This window comes from Bos mutus, chromosome 2 (genome assembly GCF_027580195.1).
Source record: "Bos mutus isolate GX-2022 chromosome 2, NWIPB_WYAK_1.1, whole genome shotgun sequence".
NCBI classification, from domain to species: domain Eukaryota; kingdom Metazoa; phylum Chordata; class Mammalia; order Artiodactyla; family Bovidae; genus Bos; species Bos mutus.
This window is the reverse complement of record NC_091618.1, coordinates 79,871,658-79,890,381: the sequence shown is the minus strand read 5'-3', so window position 1 is coordinate 79,890,381 and position 18,724 is coordinate 79,871,658. Positions and strand designations below refer to the sequence as shown.

Sequence of the window (18,724 nt, the reverse complement as noted above, 5' to 3'; positions counted from 1 at the left end):
TTTCCCTTTCTACTTATTGCCTAAATGCTTCCAAAGTGATGGATATTAACTACATATCTGAGCATATCAGAATCTAGCAGCAGGTCTTTCCATGACCCCTATTGCCTTTGGGTTTAAATCCAAACCATTTAGCATTGCATATAAAACCACTCAAGTTCTCTGCTTTCTTCTCTAGTTGTCTCTCTTCTCCCTCCTCCCATCACACACAACACCGAATTTTATGAATGCTGCTGACTTCATTCAGAATATTTTTCATCACATTCCACTTTTACCTCTACCAGACTTTCAGTCATGACTTGGAACTCTTCTTATCCTCCATCATGAGAATTTCTCCTCTAATATCCCCCAGTCCAGGTTAGATTTCCCCTCTGCATGTTCTCACAATGTTCTCTCCTACTAAGTCACTGAGGATATATATGTGAAATCTATAAAAACGCTACGGATGGACCTATTTACAAAGCAGAAAGAGATACACAGATGTACAGAAAAAAACGTATGGACACTAAGTAGGGAAAAGGAGGGTGGGATGAATTGGGAGCTTGGGATTAACATATATTCACGACTACAAATAAAATAGATTACTAACGAGGAACCTATTGTATGGTACAGGGAACTCTATTCAATGCTCTGTGGTGACCTATGTGCTAAGTTGATGACTTAAATCCAAAAAAAGAGGGGATATATGTACATGTATAACTGGTTCACTTTGCTATACAGCAGAAACTAATACAGCATTGTAAATCAACAATGCTTCAATAAAATTTTTTAAAAAAATCATGTAGGATATTGCTTTGCAGCTACACACATCACCTACTTCCCTGCATGCAGACCATTTTATGATCTTTTCAAAGGCAGAAACTATGCCTGTCATTTTGTACCTAGACTCCAGAAAAAGCCATTTCTGCACATTAACTTTGTCTTCCTAGTTCCACTTTTTCTCCCACACAGCAGCCAGCGAGAATTTAATAATGGAGATTAAATTATATCATCATCACTCCTCTGATTCAAAATCTCTAATTAAAAGATAGTTGTTGAGCTTATTGTACCATAGATGTTGATAAAGCCTTACAAGATCCAGCCCCTGCCTATCTCTCAAATCTCAATTCACTAATCTACCCTTATTCACTTTCTTCTCCAATTATAAAACAAAATATGTTTCCTGCTTTTGAGTTTTTGCATTTGTCATTCCCTTTGCCTACTATACTCTTTATCCTAATGTGTGTGGCTGGCTCTTTCCGTTCATTCTGGTCTCATCTCAGATATCACCTTCTTAGAGAGACATCTCTGTTCTCCCTGTCACGATGTGCTCTATACCCAAGTCACTCATGGTAATCATTTAATATGTACATAGTATATTTCTATGTCTTCCTTTATCTGGGAACATGGTAAGACTGTACTTCCTGGGAACTTTGTGATTGAGTGGGACCAGCATGAGAGGGCCCAATACAACGTGACTAGCAATGGCTAATGAATTGTGACTCAGAAGCAATGTATTTTTTTTTCCTATGCAGTATTGTGTGTGTGTGTGTGTATGCTTAGTCACTCAGTCGAGTCCAACTCTTTGCAACCCCATGGACCCTGCCAGGCTCCTTTGTCCTTGGGATTCTCCAGGCAAGAATACTGGAGTGGGTAGCCATTTCCTCCAGCAGGGGATCTTCCCGACTCAGGGACTGAACTCAGATCTCCCGCATTGTAGGTGGATTCTTCACCATCTGAGCCACTAGGGTATAACATTACTCTGATCCATTTTCTTATTGAACTTATTGCTTTCTAGATTAATCTAGTTTATGTCCTTGTATAATTATTTTTTTAATGGGACAGTGATAAAGAAAGAAGGCTCTAAAGTTTCATTGTTTGGTCTCAAATTTCATCCCTGCTGCTTATCATATGTATAACCACAGGCAAAGTTCCTGTTTCTGTGAAATGGGTTGCTCTCAATAAGCAGTTCTATTTCTTTATATTTAATTAAATGATAAGGTACACCTAGGCAATCCTTTTTTTCCCAACTGAGTTTTAATACAATTTTATATAATTTGAAATATAAGTAAAATTGAATGTCATATAAACTACCATTTACATGGAAGGTATATGGAATAGATGAAAAACAAATAGGGAAGTGTGAAATTGGTCTCCACATTCCTTTTAGAGTCTTCCACAAGAGTCAAGGAAAGCTCTTGAATGTCTTTCACGAGAGGAAAAAAAGCAGCACAAAGCATCATGTATAGTTTCTGAGATCTTTTATGAATTCCTAAAGTTTACCCATAAATCTCTTGAATCTACAAATACCAGAATAAGAAATCCAATCCTAGATAAATATGTATTTTTTTAAATAAAATGAGACTTAAAGAAAGTTATGGATATTAATAGATTAAATGTAAACAAGAGGCAATCTAAAGGAGAATTAACTCACCATTTAGATTTGAATATTTTATGATGGTATATCATATTTCCTTCTCCAGATGATATACTCATTTTAAAGTTGCTGTAATATGGCTATTTGTGATGGCTCTTAATAGATAGTGTACCAGTTCACAAAGGTTTAGATATGGATAGTTTATGAGAGAAAAAAAGAAAAGACAGAAGGAAAGAAAAGCCTCAGGGAAATATCACTTTTGTATGTACATTTATAAGATAAATGTTTATTTAGAATAATAAAATGAATGAGTGTATTCACTTCTGAAGCACAAATGGATAAACCAAACAATACCAAGCAAAGCAAAGGCAAATACAGTTTTAAAAGCCACAAACAGTAGCAGTTTGCTCTCTCCCTTCATAGATTATGCTTTGATCTGTGTAGTCATAACTTATTATCAGCTGTAAATACCATTGAGCTAAAAGACTATGATTCTATATGTAAAGTTAACATATTCCTGGATCAGGAGAAGCAATCCATTCTCCACAAGCAGCAGTTTATATTTCACAAGTCTCTTTTTGAAATAGGTTTTTCTATTTAGATTTCTAAGTTTATTTAATCTTCTTGAGAATTTCCCATTAAGTCACTGAGTTAATTGTTGAGGAACATAACCCAAAGAAACTAGATCTTTGAAATTAAGTCCAAAATGTTTAAAAGAGGCAAAGCATCACCCTCACAATAATTATTAGTGAAACATTGAATTCCTCCCATTACTACTGACATTTTTGAGTCAAAATTATTATTAAAAAAAGATGAGAGGAATTAATATATGGAATAGAATTTGGAATATGTGATTTAATTTTATTAGGCTAACAAAATGTTTCCAAACTAGGTCATTTTAAATGCAAAATGTGTTATTTCTCCTGAAGATTTCTTTGTGTATTACTATTATGTTTATGTATTTATGTAGCCCTCTGATCATTTCCAGAAAGAATCTAAGTTATAACCTAGAAAACTTAAAGGTTATAAAGAGGACAGTCTCAAACAAAGGCAGGATAAGGATTAGTAATATAAATAAATCTGAGAGTGAGATTGGTCCAAAAAAATTCATATCATGAAAAATGATCCATAAATTTGGCACAAAATTCTAAAAAGCTATTGCAAAGAGAGAGAGATGAATTTAAGGGTATTCACAAATATTCACAGAAATTACTCATAAAGAAGAAAAACCAATTCATACAAGCCAGTAAAATTAGTATTAATATTGAAGCAAGAGTCAAATAAAATCTTTCCTACAGTTTCTCAGAAGTAGATTGAAAAACAAAAGGGAATTAGCAGTTGCCTCACTGCCCACCTCTACCAAGGAAAAAATATCCATTACAGAAAAAAATAAAGTGTAAAGGAGTATCATTGTCTCTCCATTATAACAGGTAACCATTAATACAATTCAGTCCAGCTCTGTATAAAAGAGACAGTCGTTGTTACCTTGTGAGAGTGCTAACCTAAGAATCTTACTTTTTAAGAATCTGGAAAAGCTAGCTTTTTATAGGAAATCTTTCAATTTTTTAAAAGGTCAATAGTATGTTTACCAAATTAAACATCCTGAGGGACAGATTCAATATGGGAACTGCCAGTCTTCAACTCTTAATTTAAAGAATGTACAAAAAAATCAATAGGCTATACCTTCCATTCTTTATTAATTATTTGGAATCACTGAGTGAGAATCACCTGAAGCTCAGCTTTTATGTTATTTGTTGAGCTCATATTACAAGTTATAAAATTCAGCTGAGCCAAAACTTGTTTAGTTTTATTTTCATGGACAGTTAAGTGCTAGGATAAATAACCAAAGGCCATTCACTGTTGTATGGAAGTTGCTCCCTTCATCATAGATTTACTTAGAGCGCTGAAAAAGCCTTCAAATTTCATTTGACTTGTCTTCATTCTTTTCTTGAATACAAAATCACAGAGTTTTCAAGTTGCCTTTTTAAAGACCCCAAGTTTGAAATCGCTACAACTGTTTTTGAAAGCAGCCTCAGTCTTCTCTAACACACTAATAGTTAACTCATCTAAATAGGGTATTCTACAGATACCCAATTAAATATGGCGGGAAGTGGCTTTATCACATTCCACATATATTATCTAAATGTTTACATACTCTACCATCTTTATTGATTATGTCTTTGCACCGAAGTATTTCATTAAATTATGAAGCCTCTGTATATCCCAAGTCAAAATAATTTGGATGCCTAGGAAAATAGACAAAGAAAGTCTTGTTTCTGAAAGAGACTCAAGGCCAGTCTAAATTCTGCCCCTTCTCTTTAAATTTTGTGTGATTATTATGTGTTCTTAGGAGTAGCTACTTTTGGAAATGAGGTTTTGGGTAAATTGGAACTACTATTCTCAACCAACAGAACTTGTTTACTTTTACTTCAGTAGGGATCATTTTTATCATTTTGTTGTTGTCATTATTTCAGCATGACTAAGTTAAGAATACTTGGGAAGTAGAAGCCTGTCCATTTTATGCATCTTTAAAATACTGTATCACCTGACATAGGTTGCTGAAATTCTTTAAATAAATAAAAATGTTAGTGATGAATTATTCAGTATATATCATAGAAAATAATAACAAAAATTGTAAGGAAAATAATCATTTGCACATATCCAATTTATTCCTCCCAATGACCCTGAGGGAGCTCTACTTTCCAGGTGAACAAATAGAGATCTCAAAAGATTAAGTGGCTGGCTTGGTGATAAAAGTCTTATTATTACCTTGACTTTAGCTCAGTTACTCCTTGGAAGGAAAGTTATGACCAACCTAGATAGCATATTCAAAAGCAGAGATATTACTTTGCCAACAAAGGTCCATCTAGTCAAGGCTATGGTTTTTCCTGTGGTCATGCATGGATGTGAGAGTTGGACTGCGAAGAAGGCTGAGCGCCGAAGAATTGATGCTTTTGAACTGTGGTGTTGGAGAAGACTCCTGAGAGTCCCTTGGACTGCAAGGAGATCCAACCAGTCCATTCTGAAGGAGATCAGGCCTGGGATTTCTTTGGAAGGAATGATGCTAAAGCTGAAACTCCAGTACTTTGGCCACCTCATGCAAAGAGTTGACTCATTGGAAAAGACTCTGATGTTGGGAGGGATTGGGGGCAGGAGGAAGAGGGGACTACAAAGGATGAGATGGCTAGATGACATCACCGACTTGATGGACGTGAGTCTGAGTGAACTCCGGGAGTTGGTGATGGACAGGGAGGCCTGGTGTGCTGCGATTCATGGGGTTGCCAAGAGTCAGACATGACTGAGCGACTGAACTGAACTGAACTGAATCTTAGCTCATAACCACATGATCCTATTGGCCTGAAAGTGACTGACTGACAGATGTTTCTCCAATGAAGATGAATGGGTTTATTCAGAATCAGCAGAAAATTGCAATATAGCATCTGTGACTGTGGTCAGCAATGTGCAAGTTCTCACATGGGAAGGGAAGGAGAACACTTTCATAGAAAGGAAAAGAAATTTGGGAGGGCTGTAATAAAACAAAAAAGGTCCAAGGATTTTCATTGGCTGAGTTCTTTCCAGGAAAGAAGTGCCTTTATTCACCTATTGGGCTCTACTATTATTGCAGGATATAAGAGCTCTTCCTCTGGTCTCTCAACTGTATTTAACTGAGGATTCTATTTATTATTATTATTTTTTACATTTTCAGCCTTTGACTAAGATCTTTTTCTGAAAGCATAACTGATCAACAGTCAGGTTTTCTAGTTTCAGTGGCTTTTTTGCCCTTCAGTGTCAGGAGGGACCATTTCTGGATGTAGTGTCTCAGACTAGAAAGCTTAGGTCACATGTGAGTAACAAGGAGGGTCTGGAGGGAGAATTTTTTTTTTTTTATCTAAAGTCCATATGTTTTCAAGATCCTAGACATTGTAGATTATCTGAATCTTTATGTCAGCATCAAAGATACCTTTGGAAAGTTGTGTTTTTAGATAACAACTCTGGGAATTGTTATCACATTTATGACATGTTATCACATTTGTTATCACAAAACCTCATTCACAATTCTGGGAAATCTTTACTTTCAGGTCACCAGATGATGTGCACATCCAGTCAGGGTTCAGGAACTTCATTAGGTTTGTCACATGCATCCAAGAGTCTATTCCTTAAAGTATGGTGGCACAAGGGCTGGTTAACAGTACTTAGTATGGTCTTTCTGGTGAGGCTGAGGAGAATGCTTTTGGCAGTATCTTTTCCAGTAGACAAAATCTCTAAGTTACAAGTCTTTTTCTCCCAAAGGCACACTGTGAAATGACTGCTTTACCAAAATATGGTTATTTTTAATAGAAACGAGAAGTCCTTTGTAATACTAGAATATGTCTCCTTTGATCAGTTATGGATGAAATAAAAGCAGGAACCAAATACATAGGGCAGTCTAGGACTATCTTGAAGGGTGAGAGTTTATGAATTCCGAAAAGGGTGGATCTGACATTTAAAAGGACCAATTGCAATGCTTTTGGCCAAGGTATTTAGACAACCTTTACAAATTTTGTTAGTTGGTAGCAATAAATGTTATTAGTGTGTTCAGCTAAACATGAAGATTGAGGGTGGTAAGCATAGTGAAAGTGGTGAAAAACCAGCCAAACATTACAGGCTTATCAAAGCATCTGGCCTTCAAAATGGGTTCTCAGATTACTATGAAGTTTGAGAGGAATTTCTCCAGAGAGGGGTAATCTTTCCCTAAAAGAGAGCTTCCCTTGTGGCTCAGCTGGTAAAGAACCCACCTGCAATGTGGGAGACCTGAGTTTGATCCCTGGGTTGGGAAGGCCCCCTGGAGAAGGGAAAGTCTACCCACTCCAGTATTCTGGCCTGGAGAATTCCATGGATGTATAGTACATGGGGTGGCAAAGAGTTGGACATGACTGAGCAACTTGCACTTTCACTTCCCTAAAAGACTTGCCAATGCCCAAGATGTAAGGGATGCAGGTTCAATCCCTGAGTTAGGAAGATCCCCTAGAGAAGGGCATGACAATGCACTCCAGTATTCTTCCCTGGAGAATCTAATGGACAGAGAAGCCTAGCGGGTTACAGTCCATAGGGTCGCAAAGAGTCAGACACAACTGAAGCAATTTAGAACAAAGGACTTTAGCCACAGAAAATGCAGTAGCCTGTCTGTAGGGGAAGGCTTCAGTCCAGTGGAAAAAATGCAGACTGTGATGGAAACATATTTATACCCATGAGATGGAGGAAGTTTATGAAATCCATCTACTAGACTTTGAATGGTCCATTAGGCACTTTAAAATATCTTGAAGCAGTACAAAGTCTTCCATGGGGTGTACTTTGGACAACTAGGACAATTGAGGTAGGCACTTTTTGCAGCTTTGTTAATGTTTCCCTAACAATATTTATTCATCATTTGTCAATAGACCATTGGTTTGGTGTATGTACTGTCATGAGAAGTGGGTTTTTTAGAGTTTCTGATAGGACTGAGTTATTTGATATAAACCATACCTTCCTCTTTTTCCCCAAAATTGTCAAATTTCCAATCTTGTTTTTTCTTTTACTGAATCTAATTTTGGGGCTTCTAGAGCCAGTTTTTTCTAAAGTATCATTTGAGGAAATATCCCTGTGGATAATGGCAGAGGTTTGCCTGTTGTTGGTCCCTTTAAGGATAGCATTCCTTGCATAAATATCAGCAAGGTGATTTCCCGTAATTTCCAGAAAGTCAAGTTTAACATGCCCCAGAATCTTAATATTAGCTAAAATGGCAGGTAAAATTACTGCGTTCAATAATTTTTGAACATAGGTACTGTTTTTGATTTTATTTCCACTGGCAATAAGGAAGGAACGTTGCTTCCACTACATTCCAAAATCATTAGGTACTCTGAAAGCATATCTCTATCAGTATAAACACTGGCTGTTTTGTCCTTGACTAAAGTACAAGCCCATTTAAGAGTATGTAATTCAACCTACTGGGCCAAAGTGGCCATAGGTATAGCTGCTGCCTTAACAATATCAAAAGGAGTTATAATAACTTAATCAGCATGGTATTTGTCATTGTCACCTTTTAAATAAGAACCATCATTGAACCATGGGCAGTCAACATTATCCAATGGAGTTTCTTTCAGATCATTACATTACAGGGAGTCAGAAGGTTGTCTATCAACATTAACCAGTCATGAAGGACACTTTGGTGACAGAAGGGAGAAGAGTAGCCAGATTAAAGTTATTATCATGTAAAAGAGTTATGGGAAGGACAGATAGCAAAGGGACATTTTAGGATATGAGGGAGCTAGCTGAGAAATGTTGAGCGTGATGAGAATTTGGGAGGACTTCTACTTCATGACATACAAAGATAATTAAAGGACATTCCACAATAATTTTCTCAGTGGCTTTAACCAAAAGGGCAATGGCTGCAATGATTCTCAGGCAAGAGAGGTATCCATGTGCCACAGGGTCCAGTTGCTGGCTATAATACCCTATGGGCAGATCGTGGTCCCTGAGTTTTGGGGTGAGTACCCCAAAGTTATTCCCTTTCTTGTCACATACAAAAGAGTAAAAGGGAATCTGATAATTGAGATGCCCAAAGGCAGGTGGATTCATCAAGCTGTCCTTTAGAGCCTTGAAGGCTATGTCATCCAGTTTTTCCCACAAAATTGGGTGAGATTTTTATTGTTGAGAAAAACATAAGAAATTTGGTTTTAAAGAAACTTGGTTTTAAAACATAAGAAATGTGGAATGTAATTTCAACAACAAGCAACTGGCCTAAGAAAACCTTGCAGTTGCCCTTAGTTTGGGATTGTAGGTGTCCTAAGTTCCATGAAGTGTATCTAGATCTAGGTGGAGCCCTTGTTCTGGTACTGGTTGGCCAAAACATTGAACCAGGGTTTGGGCAAACTATAATAGTTTTTCTTTGGCAAACTTAAGTCCCTTTAAGTCTAAAAGCTTTATTAAGTGGATGCTGCCTTCCTGAGAAAGAGGCTTGAGAAGGAGGGCAAAGAAGCAAATCACAAATCACAGCAAAGTAAAACCCTTGGAGAACTTTATCATTCAGATCAGCCTTCAGGATTTGTAGAAAATAAGGATTCTTAGTACAATTCTGAGGCATTACTGTCCAGGTGATTTATTTTTTCTTCTCAACCAAAGGCAAAGAAGTATTGGCTATCTTCATCAGCTAGAATACTAAAGAATGCTCTGTGAAAAGTAGTTACAGTGAAGAACTTTATTCTGCTGGAAATGGATGATAGTACCCTATGAGAGGAATAATGAGGTATTGAAGGATAACAGTGTTGTTTACTACTCTACCTTCGTAACTGTTTTTCTCACTGGTAAAATGCGGTGTTACAGTGGATAGTACAGGGATAATGAAGCCTTGAGCCTGTATTGTTCCGTTATCGGCTTTATGCCTTGAAGGATTACCTATAGGGTATTGATTAATTCTAGGAAGTTTTGAGGATTCTGTTTTAAATTTTGATGGGATATACTATGGATTTTGTAAACATCAGTTGGAGGTTTCGCCCTTAAAGAAAGTGGTAGCTGATTCCATAGGGACAAATGATCAATATTTTCAGAATCAGGTCTGGTACCATCAGAGATAGAACAAATAAAAGATGTCGAAGACTCATTTAATTTACCTGGTTGGTTCTTTGATGACACTGTCAATTTCTGGAATTGTTTTCCCCTTTTAGGAGAAAGAAATTCTGGCATACTTGTCTAAGAAGTTTCAGCCTAATAAATGGATAGGGGCTTACTTACTTACAGCCAAATAAATGAATAGGTGGCTCAGTGGTAAAGAATCCACCTGCAAAGGCAGGAGACATGAGTTTGATCCCTGTTGGTAAGATCTACTGGAGAAGGAAATGGCAACTCTCTCCAGTATTTCTTGCCTGGGAAATCTTATGGACAGGGGAGCCTGGCAGGCTATATTCCATGGGGTCACAAAGAGTTGGACATGACAGAGACTACAAAACAGTGAGAGGAACTAAGGAGAAAAGGGTGTGTATCCCTTAAACGGCTAAACAGAAGGGAATATTTTCAGAACTTCTTGAGGTTTATTAGAAATCCTCACTGTTTGAGCTGTTTTATTACTCCAAAGCAGGGCTGTTTTATGGTGGTGAGCTTGAGATCTGAGAGTATGGTATCAAAGAGGACTGAAAGATATTTATCCTCTTGGAAAAATATTTCTCCAAGGCAATAAAGAGGGAGGATTGGGAAGAGCCCCTCTAGTTCCAGAGAGACCCACCACTGAGAACTGGTGTATGTTGGAAAGCTGGTTAGAGGGTTTAAGGTATCTTCAGTGCTTACATTTGTAACAATCTATTTTCTAATGTCCTGGTTCTGTGCAATAATAACAAAACTAAGAGGATTTTGGTTTTGTTTAGGAGATTTCATTTGTTGGAGTCGACAATTATAATAATTTTGAGGTCTTCCTTTGAGGTGATTCATATAGAGTAAAAGGAAGCCATTTTGTCAGATTAACTAAATCTGAAGTGAACATAAGTTTCCCGTTTCATCCTATCAACTAAAAAAGATGCACAATGTGAGAGTTGCAAATTAAGTTTTATTTGGGACAAAATGAGGACTGCAGCCTGGAAGACAGAATCTCAGCTCTGAGATACTACTCCAAAGAGGCACTGGGGGAGGTCAATATATAACATTTTGGTGAAGGGGGAGTTCAATGCAATCAAGCACATATTTTGCTAAATATTTTCTGCTAGTCATGAGGAACTGATGTCACCTGGAAGGTGTCATATCTAGATATGAGAAAATGCAAGGATTGGGATCATGAAATCAGTTTAACTGAAAATATCTAATTCTATAGAACCTGTTCCACCAGTTTCCCTGAAGCACAGAATTCCTCACTCTCCACCCTGAACTCCCTTTAGGGCTGGAACAGATCAATAACTGCAGCAGTACAGGGTTCAGATTTCACAGAGGCTGATGGGGAATTTCCTTGGCAAGCACCAATTTGTAGTTGACATTTGTGATACTTTTTACTAGAAGGAAGAGATCTCATTTCAATCCATAATTAATATAGAATTAAAAGCTAGTGAAGTTAATCAACATTTGAAGGAAGATCAGAATTTTCTTTAAAAACAGTCTGAAGTCAGTTGTGATTTTTATGAACAGATTGATCAGAATCTGTGTGCAAGCCTGAATTTTGTTCCAATCCACAGGCTTTGGAAAAGCCCTAGGAATTACTTGGTGAAGTTGCTTAGCAATTTTCGAACCTGATCACATAATAAGATAGCAGATTGTTCTGATTGTAATCCTAAGCATGTTCAAGACTTTCTCAATCAGCAGTTTTCACCCAATGCTGGGCCTGCCCTTCACTGATGAGCAGATGAACTAGCTGATATAAGTTAGAGAAACCAGGTTTATAAGTTTGAATGGCTATATTAAATTCCTCAGCAAAAGTGTGAGGATGTTTGTTTACTTTGGGAAAGTCTTTGACTATGCCTCACAGCTCAGCTTTAGTCCAGGGAATATAAGATATTAAAGATTTAGCCTCTGGATCCTCAAAGGGCTTATTTGAAAGAAGTATGTTCTGACAAGTTCAGAAGAAAAGAGAATGGGAAGAGTTTCAGAGATAAAGGGAAATTTGTCCAGAGAATGTATATAGGGGGATTGAGAGTATAGTGGAGGCATAGAAAGGAAGGAGGAAGATAGCACCAAAGGTCGAGCTTGAGACAAAGCCAAGGAAGAAGGACCTTAGGGCTTTGAGAGTTGCTTTATCTTTCTTTAATCATTTGTTTTCCTGGGTAAATTTTAAGATCTTATTTTTCAGACAGGCAACTTTAGACTCTTGATAATGTTGGGAAACCTCAAAATGCCAATTGAAATAAGCATTCCAGTCAATTCTGGAAAATTTTAAGCAATTGTAGCCCAATTGGGTTTTAAGGAAATTAAATTTTGTTATTTCAGGAGTTACCCATAATGGTCAATCATATTTTAACGTGCCTTAGGTCAGGTTGGTCCATTTATTTAGAAATGCCTGTGAGGAATCCTGGTAGCTCAGCTAATAGAGAACCTGCCTGCAATGCAAGAGACCACGGTTTGATTCCTGGGTCAGGAAGATCCACTGGAGAAGGGATAGGCTACGCACTCTAGTATTCTTGCTTGGAGATTTTCATGGACAGAGGAGCCTGGCAGGCTACAATCCAAAGGGTCGCAAGGAGTCAGACATGACTGAGCGACTTTCATATCACATGAGGAAGGACCATGGATTTTAAACATCAAATTGGCCTGAGTCCCTGTAAGAATTGGGGGAGGTAGGGGCTCAAAATACTTAGATAAGTGGGTTGGGTTCTGATTTCCTTGAGGTTTTTCCTCTAGAGAAAAGAACCTGTTTTAAACAGCTTAAACAGCTTGCAGCACAAATGGTTCAATTCAGACAGCTTGCAAGACAATCCCAGCCAATTCAAAGGAAACAGCTTAAAGGATCCAGGCTAAAGGCTTTTTCAGACAGTTTCCAGAGAATAGTCTTTTCAAAAGAATAGGCCAAAGGCTGAAAATCCTGGCACTGTTGCAGAGAACCCCTGTTTTCAAAGGAATGGGTCAAAGATTAGCCAGCTTCAGAAGAAGCAGCCCCTGTTCTGAAGGGAATAGGCCAGTTTCAGTGCAACAGTCTGATATTGAAATCAGATCCAAGTGCCAAACAGGTACTCACATACAAAACAAAGTCTTAACCAGAAAGATGAAAACTTTGAGCAGATTCTGAATAAAGCCTGGAGAGTTTCACATGAGAAAAGAGTGTGAGTTTGGATCCAAGAGAAACACTTGCCTTTAAACTCCAGGGTCAGCAGGAAAAGCAGTGAGTGACAAAAAAGCTCCATTGTGGGTACTGTACCTGTATGTTCACCAGTCCTGGAGTCATCAGGTCTCTTCTCTGGGCCTAGCAAGGACCACCAAAATGTTGACCTAAAACAGGTTGAGTGTGAGACATTTATCCAGCAAAGATGTTTATTTGAGATCAGTAACAAATTGCAATTTGGATTCTGCAGCCATGGTAAGCCATGTGCAGTTTCCCTCATTGCAAGGAAAAGAGATGCTTTTATAGAGAGAAAAGGAAGTTGAGAGGGCTAAAGTAAACAAAGGGTCCGTGGCTTTTCCTTGGCTGAGTTCTCCCTAGGAAAGAAAAGTCTTCTTCCTGTTAGGCTTTCCTATAGCTGCAAGGTGTGAAACATCTCCCTTTTGATCTTCCAACTCTAGTTATTTGAAGTTTCTGTTTATTTGTATTTTTATAATTCCTACCAAATCAGCCCATTAGGTAAGGGGCAACTCACCTGTGCTTGCTTCAGTTTTATAATGATGCAGGATAATTGTTGTTATAAATATAAATTAATAGCTGGCTATGTTTCCCAGGTAAGAATTCTGAAGTGGATTGCCATTTCCTTTTCTGGGGGATCTTCCTGACCCAAGGATTGAATTCTGTATCTCCTGCATTGGCTGATGGATTCTTTACCGCTGAGCTACCAGAGTGGCCATAGCTACATGAGAGAACAATAAATTTGCTACATTAAAACTTTGGTCTAATACATATGCCATGTTTTGTTTATACATGGACCAGCTGATAGATATTTGAGTTCTTTCTATTGTTATATTGAAGAATGCTGCTATGAACATTTGTGTACAAATCTTGCATAGACATATATTTTTATTTCACTTGAGAAACCCATAGGAGTAGAATTGCTGGGTTGTATAGTAGGTGTACATTTACATTTTTTAAAACACTGACAAACTGTTTTCCAGGAGAGCCCTAGTTTGCACTTCCACTAGCAATGTATGCGAGTCCCACTTGTACCATATCTTTACAAACACTTGGCATTTCAGTCTTTTTAAGAAATTCTAATATATGTATAGAAGCATCTTACTGTGGTTTTAATTTGTATTTCCCTATTGTTCAATCATGGAGAAGGCAATGGCACCCCAGTCAGTATTCTTGCCTGGAAAATCCCATAGACGGAGGAGCCTGATAGGCTGCAGTCCATGGGGTCACTAAGAGTTGGACACAACTGAGCGAATTCACTTTCACTTTTCACTTTCATGCATTGGAGAAGGAAATGGCAGCCCACTCCAGTGTTCTTGCCTGGAGAATCCCAGGGACAGGGGAGCCTGGTGGGCTGCCATCTATGGAGTTGCACAGAGTCGGACACGACTGAAGAGACTTAGCAGTGATCAATCATATTGGCCATTATTTGTTAACTACTTATACAGATCTTTTTTCTGTTCCTTAAAATTGAATTATTTCATTATTGAGTTGTAAAAGTTCTTAATTAGATGTGGACAGAAGTCTTTTGTCAGATATATGCTTTGCAATTTTTTTTTCCCCAAGCTGTATATTGCCTTTTCATTTTCTTGATTATTTCAACAAGCAAAAGATTTTAATTTTCTGAAGTCTATTTATCACTTTTTAAATTTGTGGTTCATGCTTTTTGTGTGTTGTCCCAAGGTCACAAAGGTTTTTCTCCTCTGCTCTGTTTTATACAATATATGTGTTTTGCTCTTACATTTAGGCCTGTGATCTATCTTGAATTAATATTGGTATATGGTGTTAAGGTCAAAGTTCAGTTCTTTTCCATGTGGATATACAGTTATTCTAAAAACAAAGCAAAACAAAAACTTTGGTCTAGGAAAATATTTACTAAAATCTTTATTTTACAATAGTATTGGGAGATTCTGATTATTATATCTCATAATATTAGATATTAATGCATAATATTGCTGATTATAGTCACATTTTCCATTATTATTTTGTTAAAACATATATTGGACTTCTCTTGTGACTCAGATGGCAGGGAATCTTCCTGCAATGTGGGAGACCCAGGTTTGATCCCTGCATCTGGAAGATTCCTTGGAGAAGAGAATGGCTACCCACTCCAGTATTCTTACCTGTAGAATTCCGTGGACAGAGTAGCCTGGCAGGCTAAATATACCCAACATTTATCTTTTCTTATTCTTGTAGATGCTTACCTATAAAATATAGCCTATAATTTAGTCATCAGTTTTTGAGTAATAGTGTTTTCTGGGCATTGTATGAATTATTAATTGATAAATTGAATTTGAGTGCAGAGTGCCTCATTAAATTCTTTTGTGTCTGTTATTTCTAAACTGAAATCTATGTCCTGAATTTTTTTTTAAATTTTCTTGTGGTTTTGGTTTTCAAAATTTTGGATATTATTCTTCAAAGATTTTATTAAAATGCCGTTCTTTTTTTGTTGTTGTTGTTATTAACCTGTTACCAGAATGAAATAAATAATCTAAAGAAATGTCAAAGATGAAGGGAAGTCTAAACATGTAGAGTAGAATGTGAAATCTTTTTTATGTGCTATAGAGAAAATCCCTTCAAAAATCCCATTGTTAAGATACTAATTAAAATTACAACAGACTACCACATTATAATATTGCTCTTTCTTTTTTTCCTAATGTTCATGACACTTTCAGGTATTCCATGGGCAAGAAACATTTTCTCTAATTATTAAAGTTTCTAAAACAAATTTGGAAATACTGAAGAACATTGCAGCAATTAAACAACTAAAGTAAAATATATATTCTCTCTAGCATCATTATAATGCCTGAAGAAAGAAAAAAATATTGAAAAAAATATTATCAAGTGAAATCATAATTTCTCTCTTGTCTCTCTCTTCTCTCCCCACCCACCTCTCTCCCTCATTTCAATATTTAAGAGATTCATTCTCCTGCTGGTTGTAATGCAAATGAATTTCAGTGTCATCCTGATGGAAATTGCATCCCTGATGTGTGGCACTGTGATGGGGAAAAAGATTGTGAAGATGGTAGTGATGAAAAAGGCTGCAATGGTACCTTACGATTGTGTGACCACAAAACCAAGTTTTCCTGTCGGAGTACAGGTAAGCAGAACACTGGGTTCTACTTACACCTTGGGCTTGCTTCCTTAATGCAGGTTTCTTTTGGGCCCTTCTCAATACATACCTTACCTTTATAAAAGTACCCTTGTGTTTCTACTACATTTGCTGGCATTCTGTACATGACAGTAATAATAGCTAACATTCACTGAGAATTGTCTGTGGACTTGGTGCAGTTCTAAGAATGTTCTCTGTGTGAACTCATTTCAACATTCTAAATCACAATGAGAAAACTGAGCCCCAGAGAAGTTTTTAACTTGTTCAAGTCAAAAAGTCAAAAGAAGTTTTAACTGTCTGGCTCACAAAGCCAGCATGGAAGAATTGGGATTTGAAACCAGGAAATCTGGGCTTCCCTGGTGGCTCAGACAGTAAAGAATCTGCCTGAAATGTAGGAGATGGGTTTGATCCCTGGGTTAGGAAGATCCCTTGGAGAAGGGAATGGCAACCCACTCCAGTATTCTTGCCTGGAGAATTCCATGACAGAAGAGCCTGGTGGGTTACAATCCATGGGGTCACAAAGAGTCTGACACAATAACACTAATCTGAATTCAGTTTCTGGAATTTCTCAGTCCAGAAAGAGACATGTGTGCAGAACCCATGGGCATCATTCTCCTTTTCATAGATGAAACTTCACCATGAAATTGAAAGAAGATGACTTTCAAAAAGGCAGAGTAATATGCATTTATTTTCAACTAGTTTTCTAAATTTTACGGTGCTGTTCCTAGCCTCTGTTAAAATGAAAGTGTGACTCCTTACAGTAAACCAGGCTGAGCTCTATGTGTTATATTTTTAAGAGTCAGGTGACTCCTCTCAATTATTATACAAAGATTCTTAGTTTGGGGCTCTTGGCTAATGGAATGTGGTTTTGAGTTTAGAAATTATACTTTTGAAACATTTTATATTAATTAAAAATTAATGAATAACATTAAATTAGTGAACTCTGCATTCAAATGGGTGTATCTTTTTTTTTTTCTCCTTGCTTTTAGCTTCTCTTCTTTTCTCAGTTATTTGTAAGACCTCCTCCGACAACCATTTTGCCTTTTTGCATTTCTTTTTCTTGGGGATGGTTTTGATCACTGACTCTTGTACAATGTCACAAACCTCCATCCATTGTTCTTCAGGCAGTCTGTCTACCAAGTCTAATCCCTTGAATCTATTTGTCACTTCCACTGTATAACTGTAAGGGATTTGATTTAGGTCATACCTGAAAGGTCTAGTGGTTTTCCCTACTTTCTTCAATTTAAGTATGAATCTGGCTGAGCACTGAAGAATTGATGCTTTTGAACTGTGGTATTGCAGAAGACTCTTAAGAGTACCTTGGACTGCAAGGAGATCCAACCAGTCCATCCTAAAGAAAATCAGTCCTGAATATTCATTGGAAGGACTGATGCTGAAGCTGAAACTCCAATACTCTGGCCACCTGATGCGAAGAACTGACTCAGTGGAAAAAACCCTCATGCTGGGAAAAATTGGAGATGGGAGGAGAAGGGGATGACAGGAGATGAGATGGTTGGATGGCATCACTGACTCAATAGACATGAGTTTGAGTAAGCTCTTAGGAGTTGGTGATGGACAGGGAGGCCTGGCGTGCTGCAGTCCATTGGGGTCTCAAAGAGTCAGACATGACTGAACAACTGAACTGAACTGAAATAAGTGAACGATTGATTAACTTAATAAGCAAGTTTTAATTTAACAGGCTAATTCTGATTCCAAAGAGCCAATTATTTGACTCAGGTTAACATTATTCTAAGTGTTTATATTGAGTATACTTTCTCATGTTGCTTCTGTCATTTGCTTGATTGAGTTAATGCTGAAATATATCAGATAACAATATTTATTGGGTATATGACTAAGAAACTGTCAAGGCTATAGGAAAGCATAATATAAATTTACTTGGAAAATCCTGAATTAAAACTAACTGAATACACTATCAAGATTTAGGAGTGAAAAACATAAAAGCAGCCTGAAATTTCCTCATAAGGGAATTATAAATGCCTTCATAATAAAGAAATAAATTATAAATGCCTTCATAATAAAGTAAGTTCTAAAAGGTGTATGTTAGTAAAAACTGGTTTGAACTATGACAAAAAATATGGAGAGAAAATGTAATAAAGAACACCATTAAGTAAATTTAATAGGGAATTCCAATTGATTCTGATTTATCTTATATGCATTTTGATATTTTGCAATGAGCTCTTATGAAATAGCTTTTTCTGAATATGATTCAGTTTAAGAATAAATCTGCATTATGATGAGGATGGCTAATGTAGGGAGGAAACAATCTTTTCCTCTATCCACAGAGGGAGGAGAAGACAAAGGAAAAGTAATTTGAGTTTATTGGTATGGCAAATTGTGGAAAGGTAAATATATAGGAAAATTAATGGAAGATAAAGGCTAGTTAATAACGTTTGTGTATCACATCTTCTTTATCCCTTTTTTGTACCACATCTTCTTTATCCCTTCCTCTGTGGTTGGACATTTAAGTTGCTTCCATGTC

At 37.0% G+C, this 18,724-nt stretch overlaps 1 protein-coding gene across 1 annotated transcript in view; it reads left to right on the top strand.

Moving 5' to 3' along the window:
* The window catches only part of LRP1B (LDL receptor related protein 1B), a 1,793,119-nt gene that overhangs the window by 967,485 nt on the left and 806,910 nt on the right, over positions 1-18,724 (top strand). The window contains exon 20 of the mRNA XM_070360639.1: positions 16,030-16,212. Within this exon, the coding sequence (XP_070216740.1) occupies positions 16,030-16,212 (183 nt within the window). The remainder of the gene's footprint in view (positions 1-16,029; positions 16,213-18,724) is intronic.